Raw genomic sequence first — 17,797 nt, forward strand, 5'->3', positions numbered from 1 at the left:
GCAGAAGGGAAATAAGAAAAGAAAAAGGAGTATGGTGGCCAGAGAGAGAGGAGGAATGTCCCTGAAAGCAGAACTGTATGCAGAGTTATATTACCTTTTTTAATTGTTGTTTGACTTGCCTTGAAATGGTCCTTGCCAGGTGTTTTTGAGTGGTTGGTTTCGGTGGCTGCTGAAGTCTCTGCTTATTGAGACTGCTTTGCAACTATAAAGTGAGCATGATTAGCCCTTAGTTTTTGTCACTGTATTAAAGGTTCGTAACTCTCTTAGAAGCTTAGAACCGTCTTTTATGCACAACTCTTACATGGAAGCCTTCAAAGTAAGAGGCAGAAGGCATTTGTACCAAAATACCTCTGAAGACTGCTCTGTGACCTCTTGGTTGGAGTGGTGGTGGACTTTCAGTGACATATCAGAGAGATGAGATTTTTCAATTCCAGATGAGTTGTACTAAAACACTTCCAATCTTGCCTTGAATCTTATGCTCTAATTCTGCATGTTTTATGAACTATTTTCTGGAGTAGTTTACACACAGGAACTGGAACTTACCTTTTTTGATGCTATAACTAATCTGAAAAACATTTCCGAAGTAAAGATTCTTACAAAATGTTGTGGTTTAACCCCAGTCAGCAGCTAAGCACCACGCACCCGCTTGCTCACTTCCCCCCCCACCCGGTGGGATGGGGGAGAGAACTGCGGAGGGGGGGGGAGTAAAACTCGTGGGTTGAGATAAGAACAGTTTAATAGGACAGAAAGGAAGAAAATAATAATGATAATAATAGCAATAGTAAAATGACAACAATAATAAAAGAATTGGAATGTACAAAACAAGTGATGCACAATGCAGTTGCTCACCACTCACCAACTGATGCCCAGTCAGTTCCCAAGCAGCAATCCCCACCCCCGGGCCAACTCCTCCCAGTTTATATACTGGGCATGATGTCACATGGTATGGAATATCTCTTTGGCCAGTTTGAGTCAGCTGCTCTGGCTGTGTCCCCTCCTAACTTCTTGTGCCCTTCCAGCCTTCTTGCTGGCTGGGCATGAGAAGCTGAAAAATCGTTCACTTTTAGTCTAAACACTACTTAGCAACAACTGAAAACATCAGTGTGTTATCAACATCATTCTCATACTAAATCCAAAATGTAACACTATACTAGCTACTAGGAAGAAAATTAACTCTATCCCAGCCAAAACCAGGACACAAACAGAAATAGTTCTGAAAGACTTGGCAAAGCTTTCATTTTTGGCTCAAACCTCTCTAATTATAGAGAGGCTACCTGCATACCAGGCCTGTCTGGAAACAAACTTTGAAGTGAGCATCCTGAGCACTGAATTATAGATCTGATGTAATTAAGTACATACAATTAGAGTGTACTCTTACGTGAGCAGGTAACATCTTTCTTGTAGTGTTAGCAAACACTTTTTACTAAGACTTACTCTGTGTGGTAAAGGGGATTTATGATGTATCACATCAGTCGCCATTTGGTTACAATGATCTCTGCCACCAAACAGGGAAGCTAAGTCACAGCACACCACAGTAATTTAAAGCATAGAACAGTAACTACCAGAACTAAACCAATAAACTGGTACACGTAAGACTTTATTCTAGACTGGTGGTACCGACTGTCATTTGAACTAGTTGTTTAATATGTACTAGAGGTACTTTGGATCCAGAATGCTTTTCTTCTCTGCATGATACGGGCCAAAGCACCTTAGTAGATGTTAACAAATAGTAAACTTTGATTTGCAATTATTTAATTTGAAATGTGTGCAGGTAGTATCTGGTGTACATCAGCGAAATTTTAGGGAGCTAGGAATAAAAATCTCTGTAGAAACAAGGATTTTTTTTTTAATGGAGGCCTGTGGCTGTGGAACTGTGGGTCTGAGTTGCATCTCATCAGTGTTTTCATTCAAAATTGTGGATTTTACCTCTAGTAATTGGTAAAAAGTGTCTTACAGTAAATGTTAATTTTGAATGGATTAATTCAAATGGGAAAAGACCACTAGTTTTTCCATGTAGGAGGTGACTTTGAATTGTACAGCAATTCCCTTGTACCCCTGCTCTTTTACTTTCATGGAAGCCAGAAGGAATGGCTCTATGACCCAGTGCAAGGGAGGGCAGGGAAACTTGTGTACTAGTAATAGGTTTTCAGTATGCAGTTAAGGTCACAAGTGCTGCTGTGGGTGTGGGGGGGTGGCATTTGGAAAAGAAATGAGCAGGTTTCCAGGACAGTCAAGATTATGCTTTAATTATTAATTACTTTTTCTTCATGGGAGTCTTCATGCTTTATTGGGAAATAGCAAAGGGCAGTTTAAGCAGGGCATGGCTTGAGCAGTTCTGAGTTCTGATTTTGTTTCTGATGTTGGACTTGCTCATCTGATCTTAGACAAAGTACCTGTATACTCTTTGTCCATGTTTGCTGTGCTTATCAAATGGAGCATGTTGTAAGAATGAATCAACAGTTTTAAGCTGTCTTATACAAAATGCTGTAGAGTGTAAGAGGAACTTTTAGTGACATCTCAATATGGGACTAATTCTGTGCAGGGCACATCAAATGAGCAAAGAAGTTTGGGATTACATCTTCTTCAAGGCAGCTCCGTTTCCTAAAACAGAGATTCCAAAAGAAAAGTTGGACAAGCTAAGGGAGGAGTTTGAATTTTGGTATCCTGTGGATCTCAGAGTTTCTGGCAAAGATCTTGTTCCAAATCATCTGTCGTACTACCTCTATAATCATGTGGCTATGTGGTCAGATCAAAGGTAAGTTTGGAGATAATGCAAAACCGGCATGCAGGAGATAAAGCTGGAGAGTTTGTAGTTCTGGTACATTTGCTAATGGCTTTTTTTGGACTGTACAACATTCAGAATTAGGTTGAAAATTTATTCTTTCATATTGCAGCTTTGTTACAGTTGTCTATAGTAGAAGTTATTGAGAAGGCTCTGTACCATTATTTTCCCTATTTTTTCTAGAATCCTTTAAAGATTTTAAGATGCAAGATTCTTACATACACATTCTAAAACATTATTTAAAGCAAAACTGGAATCTAACTGCATAATATAACTTTAGTTGACTTGCTGAAATCCTGTCTGTTCTAAACACTGGAATTCTAGCAAGTAGCGTAATTGACTTGGCAGTTTCAATCAGCTTTAGAGCAAACCTAAGGATTTATATGTCCTAACTAAACAATATGTTGGCTTGGTGCTTCTTTAGAGGGTATGTGTAAAAAACATACTGAAACAGCGTTGGTGTATCTTTAGGGTTTTTTTCCTCCTTTGGGAGTGGAGAGAATACTACGTAGCAGCATCTAGAGCTAAATCCAAATGCAGGTGATGTTGGAATTATGGTGTTTGATGCTGTTTTTAATTTGTTTTAGCTGCCTATGGAGGCATGAAATGCTCAGTTAGGTAGCCACATGAAAAAGCAAATGTGTGAAAGCGGAGAACAAATTTTAACTTTAGCTTTCATTGGCCTCTCTTATAAAAGTCAAATGTCTTCTGTAAATATATCCTCCTGTGGATTTTCCAGTGTTGAATTGTATTCCTGTGCTGGGGTTTTAAGTGACTTTATTATCATTAAGTTTTCTTAATTACTTCTTGAGGATCATTAAAATAGTGTATATATATTCCCATGGACTATGCAGTACAGGTTGAGAATCTTTGCTGATCACATGGTGCTTTTAGAAGGATGTAGTTCTGTGCATGAAGATACTATGTTTGCATTCTCTTGAACCTCTGTTTAAGAGTTGTATAAAACTGTATATAGGAAAAGCTGTTTTCTGATGTATAGTAAAGATAATTACGGGGAATTTGATATCTCCTTCCTTTGTTGGTAGAGATATGTGGGACCTAAGTCTATCAAGTGCTGTTGGGCAATGCCAGTCACTGGCCTTTAAATTAAATGTAGCTGAATAGAGGGAAATGGGGTAAATGAAGTATAATTGTAGGTGCAGTGCTCCCTGCTTTGCATTTCAGCAATGATAATCCCTAGCCCTTATATTGGAATTCTTTTCATCTTCAAAGACACTCCTTAATTTTTTTAAGACACCCCCTGGGTATTTTTTGAAGATTCTACGGAAGGTGTTCATCCCAAACTGGAACATAAAATGTTTGTTCTTTTTTTTAATAGAGAAAATGTATTTACTTTAACAAATGCTTTGTATCTTGTCTTCAAACAGAGAAAAATGGCCAGTAGCTGTGAGAGCAAATGGACATCTCCTTCTCAATTCTGAAAAGGTATAGTGAGGCTTCATGTATGAGATGGTTTTTGTGGTTGTCAAAATAGGCACTTGCCAGCCAGATTGGAAGAATCCTTCTTGGAATTTAAGAGGAGGAAATAGTAAAATTTTTCTTCATTGGTGCCCTCCAGCTTTTCATTCATCAGAGGTAAAGACCTGCCTTTCCTCCAAGTCTATCTAACACTTTTCTAAGTTACCTCTTGTATAGCTTCACCAGTTTAGTAAAGATGTCAGTGCATTTCTGTTAAGTTTTAGGGTAGTTTTTTTACTAAATTTTAGCTTTGTTAAGCATTGGAGTAGATGCAGTGAGAGGAAGAAGTTTGTGCCAATAACTTGCTAATGTATGCAAGTTCTGAAACTGAATTTAATTAAAAGTGCCTGAACATAGGAATTAGGCCTTGGAGACTGTCTAATATAAAGCAAAAAAACCTCACCAGAGTCCATGAAAAATCAATGCAGGATAAGCTGAAAACGCCAGTTTTGAAGTAGTATTTAAGTTTATTTTAGATAATTTCTGAAATTAAGTTTTGGTACTGGTTTTCCCATTTTTCAAAGCCTGACCAAGTCTGGGGTGGAACCCAAATGTTGCAGAAGGCAGCTACCATTTCCTTGTAGCTGTGGTGTATATGGACCTTAGTAGTAACAAGGTGTGCAAGTGTCAAGACAAGTTCAACATTCAGGAGTTAGATGAGTGCTTGCAAAGTTTAGTCTGCTTTTGCTGAGATGTAGTTCAGATTTAGCAAATTGTTTGTGCTATGATTCATGAGAAAATACTTTCTCAATGGTTTGCCCAAACCCTTGTTGCATCCGTCTTGCTTATCCAACAACAAAATGGATGTGTGAGAAAATAAAGGCTCTTCTATTTCTTTCAGATGTCTAAATCTACAGGCAACTTTCTTACCCTAACTCAAGCTGTTGACAAGTTTTCTGCAGATGGTAAGTATGTTCTGACCTGCATCTGGCTTTCAATTATGCCAAAATGACTAAAATTATGTTCTGCTCTCAAAGGAGCAGTGGGTTTATTGGAGTACTGAATTGCAATAAATCTACTGCTTACCACCTGTTCTTGTTTGAAAAGCTGAACTCTGTTTAGAAAATTGGAATGCGTGTTAGCACAACACCTGTTTCAACCAAGAACTGCTCCTGGTGTTGAGACCTAGAGGGGTGCCTATTTCATTCTTCCACATTTGCTTAAGAGATCAAAACATAAGACATACTGTTGATGCAATGGTGTGTATACATGCATGCTGATGTTTCTTTTTGCATGCTCTTGTTTTTGGACAGTGATTTTGGTAGTCTCTTGGTTCTTGGTGTCTGTCTGGTTTCCTTCCCAAGGAGAGCAGTGTACCTCTCCTGGGTAAGGTGCATCCTTTGTGAGACATCTCTTTCTAGTTGGCCAGGCAGTTTGTAAATTTACTTTACATTTTATTAACTCTTAATGAAAACTTAGTTGTAATTCATTTTGACTCCCATGCCTTCTGCATCTATGTCTACCAGATAATTGCATGCCAGCTGTGTTAGCTGATCCAGTTTCTTTCAGGCATGCGTTTAGCCTTGGCTGATGCTGGAGACACTGTTGAAGATGCCAACTTTGTGGAAGCCATGGCAGATGCTGGTATTCTTCGTCTCTACACATGGGTGGAGTGGGTAAAGGAGATGATCGCAAACAGAGACAGTCTAAGAAGTGGTCCTGCCAACACCTTCAATGACAGAGTCTTTGCCAGGTACTGTACAAAAGCTAATAATACAGTTTGGTTCATTTTTTTTTTCTTGCAAGGAGTATCTCTGTAGTTATTTTTCTTTCCTACAAATTAATGAATTCCATAAAACAAAACATGTTACATAATAGGCTATAGGATCGTGCTGCACTGGTGACATTGATAGTGTTTTACACAATGTTGCCATTATGTGGGGTAGACTATGCAATATTGATATTTTCACTTCCCTTCCCTCCCTAGTGAAATGAGCGCAGGCATAGTGAAGACAGATCAAAATTATGAGAAGATGATGTTTAAGGAAGCTCTGAAAACTGGCTTCTTTGAATTTCAGGTAGGAGGTCTCTTTTTAGGTGTAAGAAACTAACACTTGGTATTTGTTACTCTCTGGATTTCTTTTGATCCTGATGTCTCTGATCCTTAATTATACAGCTGAATTGGAATCAGAATTGTGCCAAGAAACAAGAGTACTTTAATGGAATAAATCTGAGATTATGAAGGTCTGCTTGTGTCATTTTACAAAGGTCCAGAGGAGGACAACTGTGATGCTGCAAATAGTCCTGATATCTAATATGGGCAAAAAATGGCTTAAAAAAAAGACACTACTAAAAAGAGTGCTTCCTTTCTTTAGCCCCTTTGTAATAAGGAACTCTTTGTAAGAAATCCAGATAATACGTCAACAAAATTGTTTGAAAGCAGAGTGCTTTTTGATATACCATAAACCATGTCTCCGGAATGTCTGCTGAACGATGCCACTTCACTTAATGAATTACAGAGACTCCTTTATGTGGCTTCTTTATTGTATTCAGGAATATGATTAAGTAGGCTGAATTATATGTATAATGATAGATCATATTCATTGCCTTTTTCTTAGTACTTACTAGTAACTTTATGCAAGCTGTTCAGGGTGATAGTACCTGATACACAGTTGTGGATACTTTTGTCTTTTATGTCTGTGCCAATAAACACTTTTTTTTTAAAGTACCATATTAATGCAAGAAATCAAATGGCCAACTGACAAATTCACACTCAGGTGCTTCAGGAAAATACAGTTCTTGTAATAATCCATTATTGAGTTCTAAGATGCTTACATTCTAAAGGCATATTAGAGCAAAGGATTGTGTGTGTTTTCTACTAAGTGTTTCTCCATGGCAGTTGGAATGTGTTAATGATGGTTGCATTGGCTGTGTTTCAGGCAGCGAAAGATAAATATCGTGAGCTGGCGATAGAAGGAATGCACAGAGAGCTGGTGTTTAAGTTTATTGAAGTTCAGACTTTGCTGTTGGCTCCTATCTGTCCCCACTTATGTGAGCACATCTGGTCACTGCTGGGAAAGGTACTAATGTTTCAGCTTTGTCACTTGATTCGGATCTAAGTTTTTTACTGATTTTTAGTAAGGCTTCTATCAGGCTTATGTATCTATTTCATATGCAAGTAGAAGAAATGTATGTCTTATAATATGAAGAGCCATAGTGACTTATTGTCCATAGGACAGTGAACATACAATTAGCCTGTTACTGTGGTGATACATGCAGCTTTAATACAAGTCACTTCAGTTGTGATCTAAAATTAACCCAAATTATTGCATTATTCCTACACTTTTGCATGAAACTTAGTTGGTTTTTTTTTTAAGTGCCTTGTGCTTGTAGATGAAGTTATGTAGCTATATGGCAGGTGTAATTGTATCTATAGTCCTTAACACACTTGCAAATAAGTGCTTGTTGGCTGTATACTTACTCCTTTACAACCTAGTTACAGGTGGGTGCTCCTTGAGGTTCAAACTGTCTAAACTTCAGTTTCCGGTCAAGCTATAATGGATTGGAAACCTACCAGATACTAATGTGTTTTCATCTCAGTGCATGTCACTTCTTCCTTTCTTCAAAGCCCGATTCCATCATGAGAGCCTCGTGGCCAATAGCAGGTCCTGTGGATGAGGTATTAATTCGCTCTTCTCAGTACCTCATGGAAGCAGCTCATGACCTCCGACTCCGTCTCAAGAACTACATGGCACCTGTGAAAGGAAAGGTGAAGTGTACTAGGTCATCTTTTTAAGCGTGTGTACTTGATGATTCTGTATTGCCTCATGACTCCTTCCTAATTTTTTTCTTTGTTTCCTTAGAAAAGTACTAAAGAACCTCCCCAGAAGCCTTCTCACTGTACCATCTATGTGGCAAAGAACTACCCGCCTTGGCAGCACACCACCTTATCAGTTCTGCGCAAGCACTATGAGGTGGTCATCCTTTCATGTTTCTTTGGGCTGCTTACCTGCTTTTTTGTGGGTTCTTTTTTTCTATCTATAAAAAGCTTATAAGCTGTAATTTGTTACTGAATTATTTAAATATAAAGCAAGATAGTTTTAATTTTCTTTATGCTTTTACAACTGTCCAATAAATTTTGGTGCTTAATGAAATGTCCCAAGGAATGTCATTGATTTGACAGCATAATTTCATTGTTTTTTGGCAATCTTGAGTAAAAAGTGGCTCATGTTCTGGTTTTTTTTTTTTCATTTGTAAGTGGTTAGCTTTTAAAATGTTCTTCTTCCCAAGTATATTTCTGAGGAAACATTGTTGACTGTCAGATTAATGCTGTCTTACTATGCAAGTGGGCTTAGAAGCATTGTTTCGGTCCTTAAATAGGTGTGTGCCATTCAGTGATGTTACAAGAAATGCATTGAAATGGAATACATCAGTCATAAGTAGAAGAAATAAGCTTTTCTGAAAGCAGAAGAATCTGCTTCTGAGATGGGGAAACTGACAAGAGTGGCTTTTGGCATCTTGATGAACCATCCTTCTCAGCTTGAGCAAATCAGTATTGTAGCTGACAGATTAGAGAGCCATGACTATTCCAACTTGTATTGAGATAAAGCAATATTCCTCATGTGAAATTTGTTTTTGGGGTATTAAACTTTGGGCATTCTATACGCTTTTTTCTGCATCAGCGTTAAAAATCTGCTGTTTGGTCTGATGCACTAAACAGGATTGTTGCAAATATCTAAATTTTGAATGTAAAACCCAAACAATTCAGGAGACTAGCACTTAAATGTGCTTGTGATAAGGCTTAAATGTGGATTTAAAATGCATTCTAGTAGAAAATTTAAGTATATTAATATGTAGTCACCAGAAAGAATAAAGAAAATGCAGAATAATACTGAGTTGCCTCAATGGCAGTAGTTATCTGGGTTTTTTTTGTCAAAGTTTTAAAATTTTACTTTTAAAATGTTTCAAATGGATGAGAAAATTATATGTGGAATCAATGATGGTGACAAACCTAGTTGGTATTTAAGGGAAAGCACAAAGCGTATATGATATTAAAGGGCAAGTTTTTTTTAATGATACTTACACTTCTTAATGGATGTGCATCAATGTTTAGGTCAGTGGAGGTCAGCTGCCAGATAATAAAGTAATTGCCAGTGAGCTTAACACCTTGCCAGAGCTGAAGAAGTATATGAAGAAGGTTATGCCTTTTGTTGCCATGATTAAGGTAAGTAAGTGTCAGAGGGACAGTTCTTATATAGAAAAAGCTTTTGTGAATGAAACATGTTGCTCAAAGGCAATGATAATCTGTAACTTGGTGCATGGGTATTGTTGTTTCCTTTATTTCATTCCTGGATCTCCTTCCTACTAACATTTGACTTCAGTCCTGGCCCTTGCTTATTTCGCATCTTCATGTTTTTGTTTATAAAGTTCTTTGATGTTGCTGGAAGAAAGATGTAATAAAAATGTCTCTGTGAATTAGCCAAGGTGGACTAATGGTCTAGTTGAGGCTTGTGTATTTTGCAGGTTGTATAATCTGTGCTTCAAATATACATAGATTCTTCTACATTTGAAACTCACCATATTTGACTTTTCCAGTTTTTTGTGCTGAAATGAGAATAAGGTGTTGCTCTAGAGACATCAAAATGCTTAACATTTGGAAGTTAAGAACAAGCTTAGAGATAATTGATTGCCTACATTCAAGGAAGGAAAAAAGGGACTGTTCTGAGCCCTGAATGGAATTACAATTTGTGTATCATTCTTATGTTTTTTATCACTAATATTCTGGTATTTCATTGTTATTTTCCCAGAGTTATGCAAGCCTATGAAAATCTTGGCTTGCATTTTTTTTTTTAAGAAACTTTTTTGTGCTTGCTGTTGTAGATAAAAATTCAATACTGCAACTAGGTAAGTCCAAGAAGCAAAGAATAAGCAGAATTTTAAATTAAAAAAAAAAAGGGGGGGGCCATGGGAAGCAGAGTAGGGTTTTTAAAGCCTTTTGACTTCCACTCATGATCTGTAGAAGTTGAGATGGATTAGTAATGGAAAAAATCTTAATGAGTGTAAAAATACTACTTTTTCTTCTTAATCTTTAGCTTGATTTTTAAAATGCTTGTAATAATGTCTTCTATTTGTAAGCTTTGTCATGTTTTATAAATGGAGGTGCTCTTTTGCCCTCTCTTTAGGGTTACTCTAATTATTCCTTTTCATGGTAGCTCAGAAGCCTTCAGAGGAACAGAGAGCTCACAAAGCAGCTGTGAAGCTTCCTGTATAAGTTTGCAAAGAAATGTAGTGATGCGTTAGATCAACTGATACAGTTGAAAAAGGTCAGACAAGCTTTCAGTCCTACAAGTGTATTAGGTCTGAAACATCCCTGCTTTTTGATGTCCTTAGTCTGGCAATAGTTAGTGATCCTGGTGCACGCGGGGAATGGGTTGGCATGCTGAGGCTTACCTGGTAATTGATTCTTTCACTTTTAAAGAGCAGTAAGAAATTTCACATAAAGATGTAGAAACATCTGAGCTCAGACTCCCTAGATCAGTATGTTTTTCTCTGAAACCAGTTATTCAGCAATTCCAGTGTACAAGGAGCATTTCTGCTTGTGCTTCCTATTCGTCAAAGGAGGGCTTAAATGTTGAAGAAACTTTGTGATTTACAAAGGGAAGCAATTCAGTGTTAATGTAGGGAATCTTTCACATTAAACTGACAAGGAAACCAGGAAACCACAACCATGCTGAGTCTGACAAAGCACAGCTTCAAAGGAAACAGCTGGCTCAGCATATGAAAGCAGGAAAGGGACAGATTAAATTCCAAAGAGGAAGTTCTGTTTTGGTAAAAAAAAATTCACGTGGTTTTTATATTGCCTTTAATACTTTGTCTCTTGTGACTGTTGCTGTTGGCTTTCTGGACTAATTAAGTTACTTTTATGTTAACACATAAAGTAGTTGTTATTTCCCTGCAGAGAACTTGTTTTACGACTGCTGTGAACATGTCCAGTTGTTGTATGCTTGTCCTTTTATTTTAAACTAGGTCATAAGACTGAATTTCCTGCTGTGAAATACCACTGAAATGCTGACTTATTTTGCAAATTCTCAACCTGCACATTAAGTGGGGATTATAAATAACTGAATGTCAAACACCTTCTCAATTTTATATTAAAAATGTGTTCTAATTGCTCTTACTCCTCCCATCAGTGTCACTAACTCCCTGTAGAAGAAACCCTGTTACAAGAAAATTATTGCTCCTACGTTAGCATGTTGTGCCAGCAGAGAGCTCTCATAGTTAAAAGCCTATTGTTTTCATGACTAATGTAGACAGTTTGCTATTTGGAAGCATCATTTTACTTGCACAGTTTAGAGGGTTTTAAGCCTTTTTTTTTCTTTTTTTTTCCTCCTCTGAAAGGAAAATCTGGAGAAGAATGGTTCACGTGTTCTTGATCTGGAACTGGAATTTGATGAACGTGCAGTGCTTATGGAGAATATTGTCTATTTGACAAATTCCCTGGAGGTTGGTACATAGTTGGCATATTTATTCCTTGGTTTTTATTGGAATAGCTGGAGGACCAGCCTGTCCTAAGGCTCTAAGCCTGTTTACATTAACTTCTGAGTGTACATTGCTCAAGTAATTGTTTTTTATCAACTTTCTGTATTTCAACCTTGCTGTTTAAATTTGTCAAATGTAGGTGTATAAATCTGTTAAATATAGGCATGAGACCTGGTGGTAGGTGTGTAGTATACAAACATGTTCCCACAAAACAGAGGTGGTTTTTACTGCAGGACTGGTTGTATCTGTGATAGTGAAGTCCAGTGATGCTTTTGAAGAGATGTTTTTATCTGAGCCCACTGGTATCTTACATTTTTTTCAGCAGAAGAAATGAGAAGGAGGTGTTTCAAGGCATTACTAGCAAGAATGATCAGAGTCCTTAGACTTCTATCCTTGGACTCATACAATAGCATGTTAACTTAGCAGATTACCTTGCCCTCTTCAAGGAGCAAGTTATGGGCAGGGCTTTTAAAACTATGGTATGTAGTAAGATGGATACCAGTCTAGCAGGAGTTACGCTGCTTCATATGATAACCAGAATTTAGTTCAATAGGCAATATGTTAATGAGGGGACAGCTCAGTCAGGTTTTGTTTTTAAAACAACCAACCAACCTCCAAAAACCCAAACCAACCCCACCAACCCCCAAAAAACAAAACCAAAAGCAACTGTTTCAAGAATTAGAAAATATATACATATATTACAAAACTTAATTTTGTAACCTGTACAGTATGAAACAAATGTGGCTTTATTGGACTTGTCCCACATCAGAGCGAAGTCAAGAGCGAGCAACAACTTTTATTTTAAAATATCTGTAAGTCTGCAAAACCCACTGAACTGGGAGATCGAGCAGTTAAATAGTGGATCTTTCATGTGGGAGAATCTAGAAAAACTTGAGAACTGGGCTATCAAATCTCCTGAAGTTTCACAGGAGTTCTCAAGTTCTGTACCAGGGCAGAATTACCCCATATTACTGTATAAGTTGGTGCTGGCTGGCCATCAGCTCTGCTACAAAGGACTTTGGGGTTACTGTGGGGTTGTCAAGATTAATGTAAACATAACGTGAATGTGCTGTCACTGCAAATGAGCCACGCTGCCTGTAGACCTACATTAGAAGGCGTTACCTATACAGGATGTGATTTGGCAAGTCAAGGGAAGTCATCCCTCTCCACCCAGCTCTGCTGAGCCCAAATTTGGCCACATGTCAGTGTTGTGCCCCTTTCTCATCCTCCCCCACTCCACACTCCCAGTTTAAAAAGGCTTTGAGGACTTGTGGCTGTTGAGCAGAGGGCTATCAAGACGTCTGGGGGGAGCCTACCCTAGTGCATGACCTACAGCGAGAGGCTGAAGGAGGTGGGCTAAGATCTCGGAGAAATCTTCCGCCCCTTAAGAGAGTTAAAGGTGATAAAGCCAACCGCTTTCCTGGTGGTGAGCTGATAGTCAAACAAGGGACAGTAACCAGGAGTTACTGCTGGAGTTGCAACTTGTGAGGCTGACATGGGACATGAGGAGAAGGCAGCAGTGTAGCCTTGGAACAGCTGACCTGGAGAGGCTGGGCTGTCTGTGGGGGATCTCTGTCCTTGGAGGCTGACTAGTTGGCACTAGTCCACTTCAAACAAGGAGTAGGTGACCCTCAGAGGTCCCTTCCAAACAATAGTTTGTGATTTTAGGTGTGCTATTGTTGCCTTATGTCAATGCACATTTACTTTCCACTTTACTATGTGAACAGTTCTTTGATAGGCCCGGTAACTCCTGTTGTTCCCTCCAAAACAATTAAACTCCTGTTTATTCCTTCCCCCCCTTTTTTTTCTTTTTACAGCTGGATCACATTGAAGTGAAGTTTGCTTCTGAAGCAGAAGATAAAATAAAAGAAGACTGCTGTCCTGGAAAACCATTTTCCATATTCAGAACTGAGGTAAAATCAGAAATTCAGATATTGGAAGTCTGAAAACTTAATTTTAAAAAACCCAGACAAAAGCAAATATGCCATTTAAAAACTTTAATCTGATGTGAACGCTGGATTTATTTTGCCTTTGTTTGTACAGACCCCTAAATGTGACTAGGATTGTACCTTAGCTTTAAGGCTCTTCCAGTCAGCACAATTTAATTATTTGACCTGAAGACTGTTAAAAATAAGCGACCTGAGCATTTACGTACTCTTGTACTTCTTTCAGCCATATGCCTTGACTACTGCTGTTTAGATAAGGTAGATTGTATTCTGCTTAAAACACAGGCCAAAAAATAAAGAATTGAGATGGTCTTCTACAAGTATGGCTGAACTTCACTTCACCAGTGTTATTTGGAAATTGTAGTGTTGCTTATTATACTTGTTTCAAAGTATTACAAATTTCCATGTGAAACTTTATGTTACTTGTTTGCTGAATCCTGAAGTGTTTTTTAATACTTCCTGTGTTTATCCGTTATTTATAACGGGTTAATAAATTCCATTCACTTGCATAAAATAAAACCTTTCAAAAGTATTCCTACAGCTGTCATGGAGTCTTGGAAGAATTAGTGAGTAATGTGTAAGATTAGTGAAACTCTACAACAGTGGTATCATGTATGAATGTTTCTAGCTCTGCACTTTTCAACAGTAAAAATCTCATGGATTTCCCTAAATGTGTCCTAAAAACTTGTGCATACTCTGGCTTATGTTTTGAAGAGCTGGGCGGGTGCTTGTGTTCTGCCACTGGCAGTCAGTGTTTCTAAATGAAGTTTATCCATCCAGAGTATTTGGTGATAGAAGATGTTTATTTGTTTTAGTTTCATGTTTCCTCTGAGGTTTGGATCACAAATATGGATTCTCCTTTAAAGTTTGTCTTAACTTTCTTACAGCCCGGTGTGTCTGTATTTTTGGTGAACCCTCAACCATCTAATGGCCACTTCTCTACAAAAATTGAAATCAGGCAAGGAGACAATAGAGAGACAGTTATCAGGCGCTTAATGAAGATGGACAGGGGAATCAAAGGTAAAATACTAGCACAGATGTACAGCTATCACATGCTGATTAGATTAACATTCCCAGGAGAGAAGTGGAAACAGAAAGCTGCTGAATTTGTGCTGCTGTAGTAGATGCTTAGAAAGGAGCAAGAAGCTTTGTGTTTGAGTGAACAAGAAAAGAGGTAACATGCAAATAAGCAGGCTTTTCTACGGGTTTTCCTCATTAGTCTTGTTCTGCCACTGGTACACCGAAACCTAGTTCCAACCAGAGATGAATATGGATGATATTTCCCCTTGTGCTTTGAATTTCCAAGAAAAAGTGTTAGTTCCATAACTGGTTATAGGCAGGTTCTGCCGCTTCTATGGAGCCCAGGGCTGAAAAAAAATTTACCAGATTTATTTTTCTATTTGGCCTAAGGTGGATTAATTTAACAGTTGCTATGTTGGCTCCTCGTAATTTCTGTCCTGGTTCATAGTGGAAAACTGTTCACCTAAAATTTGGATTACTGAAGAATTGCTCAATACCCTATCAATTACCATTGTTTATGGCAAACTCGAACTAGCAGCCTCTGTGGGAAGTAGTTTAATACTCCTTTTGAGTTCTCTGAGCTGTTTCTTCCCTCTCTACCCTTGTATTCTTTATGCCCTAATACTTGATTTTAGCTGTTAAATGTTGAACTCTGCAGTCAGAAGAGACACAGTAAGTACTGGAAGAATTTCTTTGAGAGCACTCAGTCCACTGACAATAGTGGATTCTGGTGTGAAAGTATTAGGACAAAAACATTTCATCACTGGTGAACCTGACTTTGCATTTAAGCTGTTGTAACAGTACCTATTCTGTCCTCTGGTGTTAGCTGTTTGCCAGTAGTGGAGACCCAAGCGAAAGTGGCTGGTGAGCCAGAACTTGCTGCTGCATCTGACAGCATCATCACTGCTCACTTACCAGAAGTTGGTGTCTCAGTGGTGGTGCAGTGATGGCTCTGGTAAAGGTCTCCAGGCAGAGCTTGGGAGCGCTGCTTTTCCTATGGCATATTTACTTGGAGCATGTTGAGTGCTCTGAAGTGGCTGGTGTACTGTAGTTTAGGAACCTGAATTCCATCAGAGCTAAAAAATCCAGCTCTATGGAGGTTCCTTTTTTTGGTAAAAAATCCTGATTGCTGCCAATAATTACTTTGTCTCTTCTTGCTGCATTACTTTCTAAATAGTTTTGTCTAGTAACTTAATGCAGGGCTTTTCTGCTGCCACGTAAGTTCTTGAGGTGTTGTGCACTAAGACAGAAGAGGAGAGATGCTGTTTTCATCTTTGTCACTGTCTCACTGTGGGGCACTGAGAAAATCTTGGCCCCTTTCCTGTTTTTGCCTTGTTGCAGTTGGAATAAAGGCTGTTTCTTAGGAGTGCTACTGTGGTCAGTTTAAATGTTTGTGGTATCTTGACTGTCTAAAGGTGGTCTTTGTAAGTAGCAGTATTTCAGGGGGGTGCTCTTGAGTTTTCTTGGAAATAAGTAATATTTTTCCTAGCCTACTTGTTGATAATTTTAGTATTCCTCCACTTATCCACCTGCTTGGAAATATATTTTAGGAAAACACAGAATAGCATGATAAAATCTCATGTCAGACATTGTTGAAACAAGCATTAAGTTTCTGGCTCGTGTAATGACTGAAAATAGCTTTCTTAAAGGAACAGCAGCTGTGTTTTTGTTGAAGAATGCAGGAATTAAGAATCAAACAAATCTGAAGCACTGTGAGCTGGGTATGAAAGGAAAACTGGACCTCATCCAAAAGCTTGTGACAGCAGAGTAATTTTTTCTTTCTTTATCTTTCAACAGCTTGTGTTTATATTAATCTTTATCTGTAGAACAAAGACAACTACATACTGATGATGGTGCACTCAGAGAGAAATATATGATAAAGTACATTGCAAAATATAGGCAGGGGGAAGTGCACTGTATACATAGTAGGTGTGTATGCATATCTACTGGCCTTCTGCTAAGTGGATATTTTGAAATGATTGAAAACAAGTGATATTCAACAGTGACTTTCTCACTCTGTTTTTTCCAGAAGGTGTCACTGTTCTGTTGGTGCACAAGGGCTAGAAGGTTGTACTTGGAGGAAGGCTTGGCTTGAAAGATCCCAGGCTTCCTTGAGATTTTTCTTGGTCTGCTTAGCAGTCTTTTATTAGTGTGCATTTTAACAGGAAATTGTGTTTAAAACAACTCTCACCTTCCCAGTTCTCCCAGTCTCTGAAGTTCATTCTTCAGAAAATGATACCATGACTGTTCAGTTACTCATAGCTGTCCCAAAGTCAGATATGGCAAAGTTAGTGCTTAGATTGCGGTATTGGGAGTTGGTATTTCTGTGTGGTTTATCCCCATTTCTGCTGGTAGCTTGCTGTATAACCACTGAATGACATCTTTGCAGTGGGTGTAAATCTTAACATGAATGTTATTCCTGAGAGAATGTATTTCCTTGGAGCAGATACAGAAGTACTGTTTTGATTAATTCAGTTGATACTACAGCTTGTGTGTAGATCTTGTAGCCTAACTAGCCAGTCTCTTCACTGCAGATCTCTCTAAAGTGAAGTTGATGAGGTTTGATGATCCTGTGCTTGGGCCCCGCCGTGTTCCAGTCCTTGGCAAAGAAGAAGCAGAGAAAACGCCTATTCTGGAGCAAGCCATCTTCCACATTGACCTGGACGAGAAACACGTTCACATTACTGAGAATGGCTTGACAAAGGACATTGGTGACACAATTGTTTATCTAGTTCATTAAACTGGCATGTACCTGGCTTGATCCATGGAGAAAGTTCATAGAGTGACTTTGAAAGCATCTGTAATGGAAAAAGATGAGAATTTGTTCTATAAAACAAAAGCCCACCCAAACCAACCTAATTTTGCATGCAAGTTCACCCCTACTCTTTTAAACGTGGATATAATAAAATTATTTTCCTCTGGCCCTTTGGCTTTTCTTGAAAAGAAGTGGTTATCCTGAACATTAACATGGCGAATCTTCTTTTCAGCTATGGCAGGTGTTTTCAGAAGTAAACTAGAGTACCACACTAAGAATACCTCTCCTTCCTAAATAGGCTAGGATCTGGCTAGAGAAATTGGTTGTGAATCTTCT

The 17,797-nt window shown here is 38.3% G+C and overlaps 1 protein-coding gene across 2 annotated transcripts in view; it reads left to right on the forward strand.

Annotated features, from left to right (window-relative positions):
* LARS (leucyl-tRNA synthetase) overlaps positions 1-17,536 on the forward strand; it is a 33,886-nt gene extending 16,350 nt beyond the window's left edge. For both annotated transcript variants that reach the window (XM_010578779.1, XM_010578781.1), the window contains exons 20-32: positions 2,543-2,755; positions 4,171-4,228; positions 5,103-5,166; positions 5,771-5,954; positions 6,189-6,279; positions 7,141-7,281; positions 7,830-7,970; positions 8,065-8,175; positions 9,315-9,425; positions 11,600-11,704; positions 13,558-13,653; positions 14,574-14,706; positions 17,241-17,536. In XM_010578779.1, coding sequence (XP_010577081.1) covers positions 2,543-2,755; positions 4,171-4,228; positions 5,103-5,166; positions 5,771-5,954; positions 6,189-6,279; positions 7,141-7,281; positions 7,830-7,970; positions 8,065-8,175; positions 9,315-9,425; positions 11,600-11,704; positions 13,558-13,653; positions 14,574-14,706; positions 17,241-17,446 — 1,654 coding nt within the window. In that variant the 3' untranslated portion in view covers positions 17,447-17,536. The remainder of the gene's footprint in view (positions 1-2,542; positions 2,756-4,170; positions 4,229-5,102; positions 5,167-5,770; positions 5,955-6,188; positions 6,280-7,140; positions 7,282-7,829; positions 7,971-8,064; positions 8,176-9,314; positions 9,426-11,599; positions 11,705-13,557; positions 13,654-14,573; positions 14,707-17,240) is intronic.
* Positions 17,537-17,797: the final 261 nt, after the last annotated feature.

This window comes from Haliaeetus leucocephalus, unplaced genomic scaffold (genome assembly GCF_000737465.1).
Source record: "Haliaeetus leucocephalus isolate CR32 unplaced genomic scaffold, Haliaeetus_leucocephalus-4.0 Scaffold656, whole genome shotgun sequence".
Lineage (NCBI taxonomy): Eukaryota > Metazoa > Chordata > Aves > Accipitriformes > Accipitridae > Haliaeetus > Haliaeetus leucocephalus.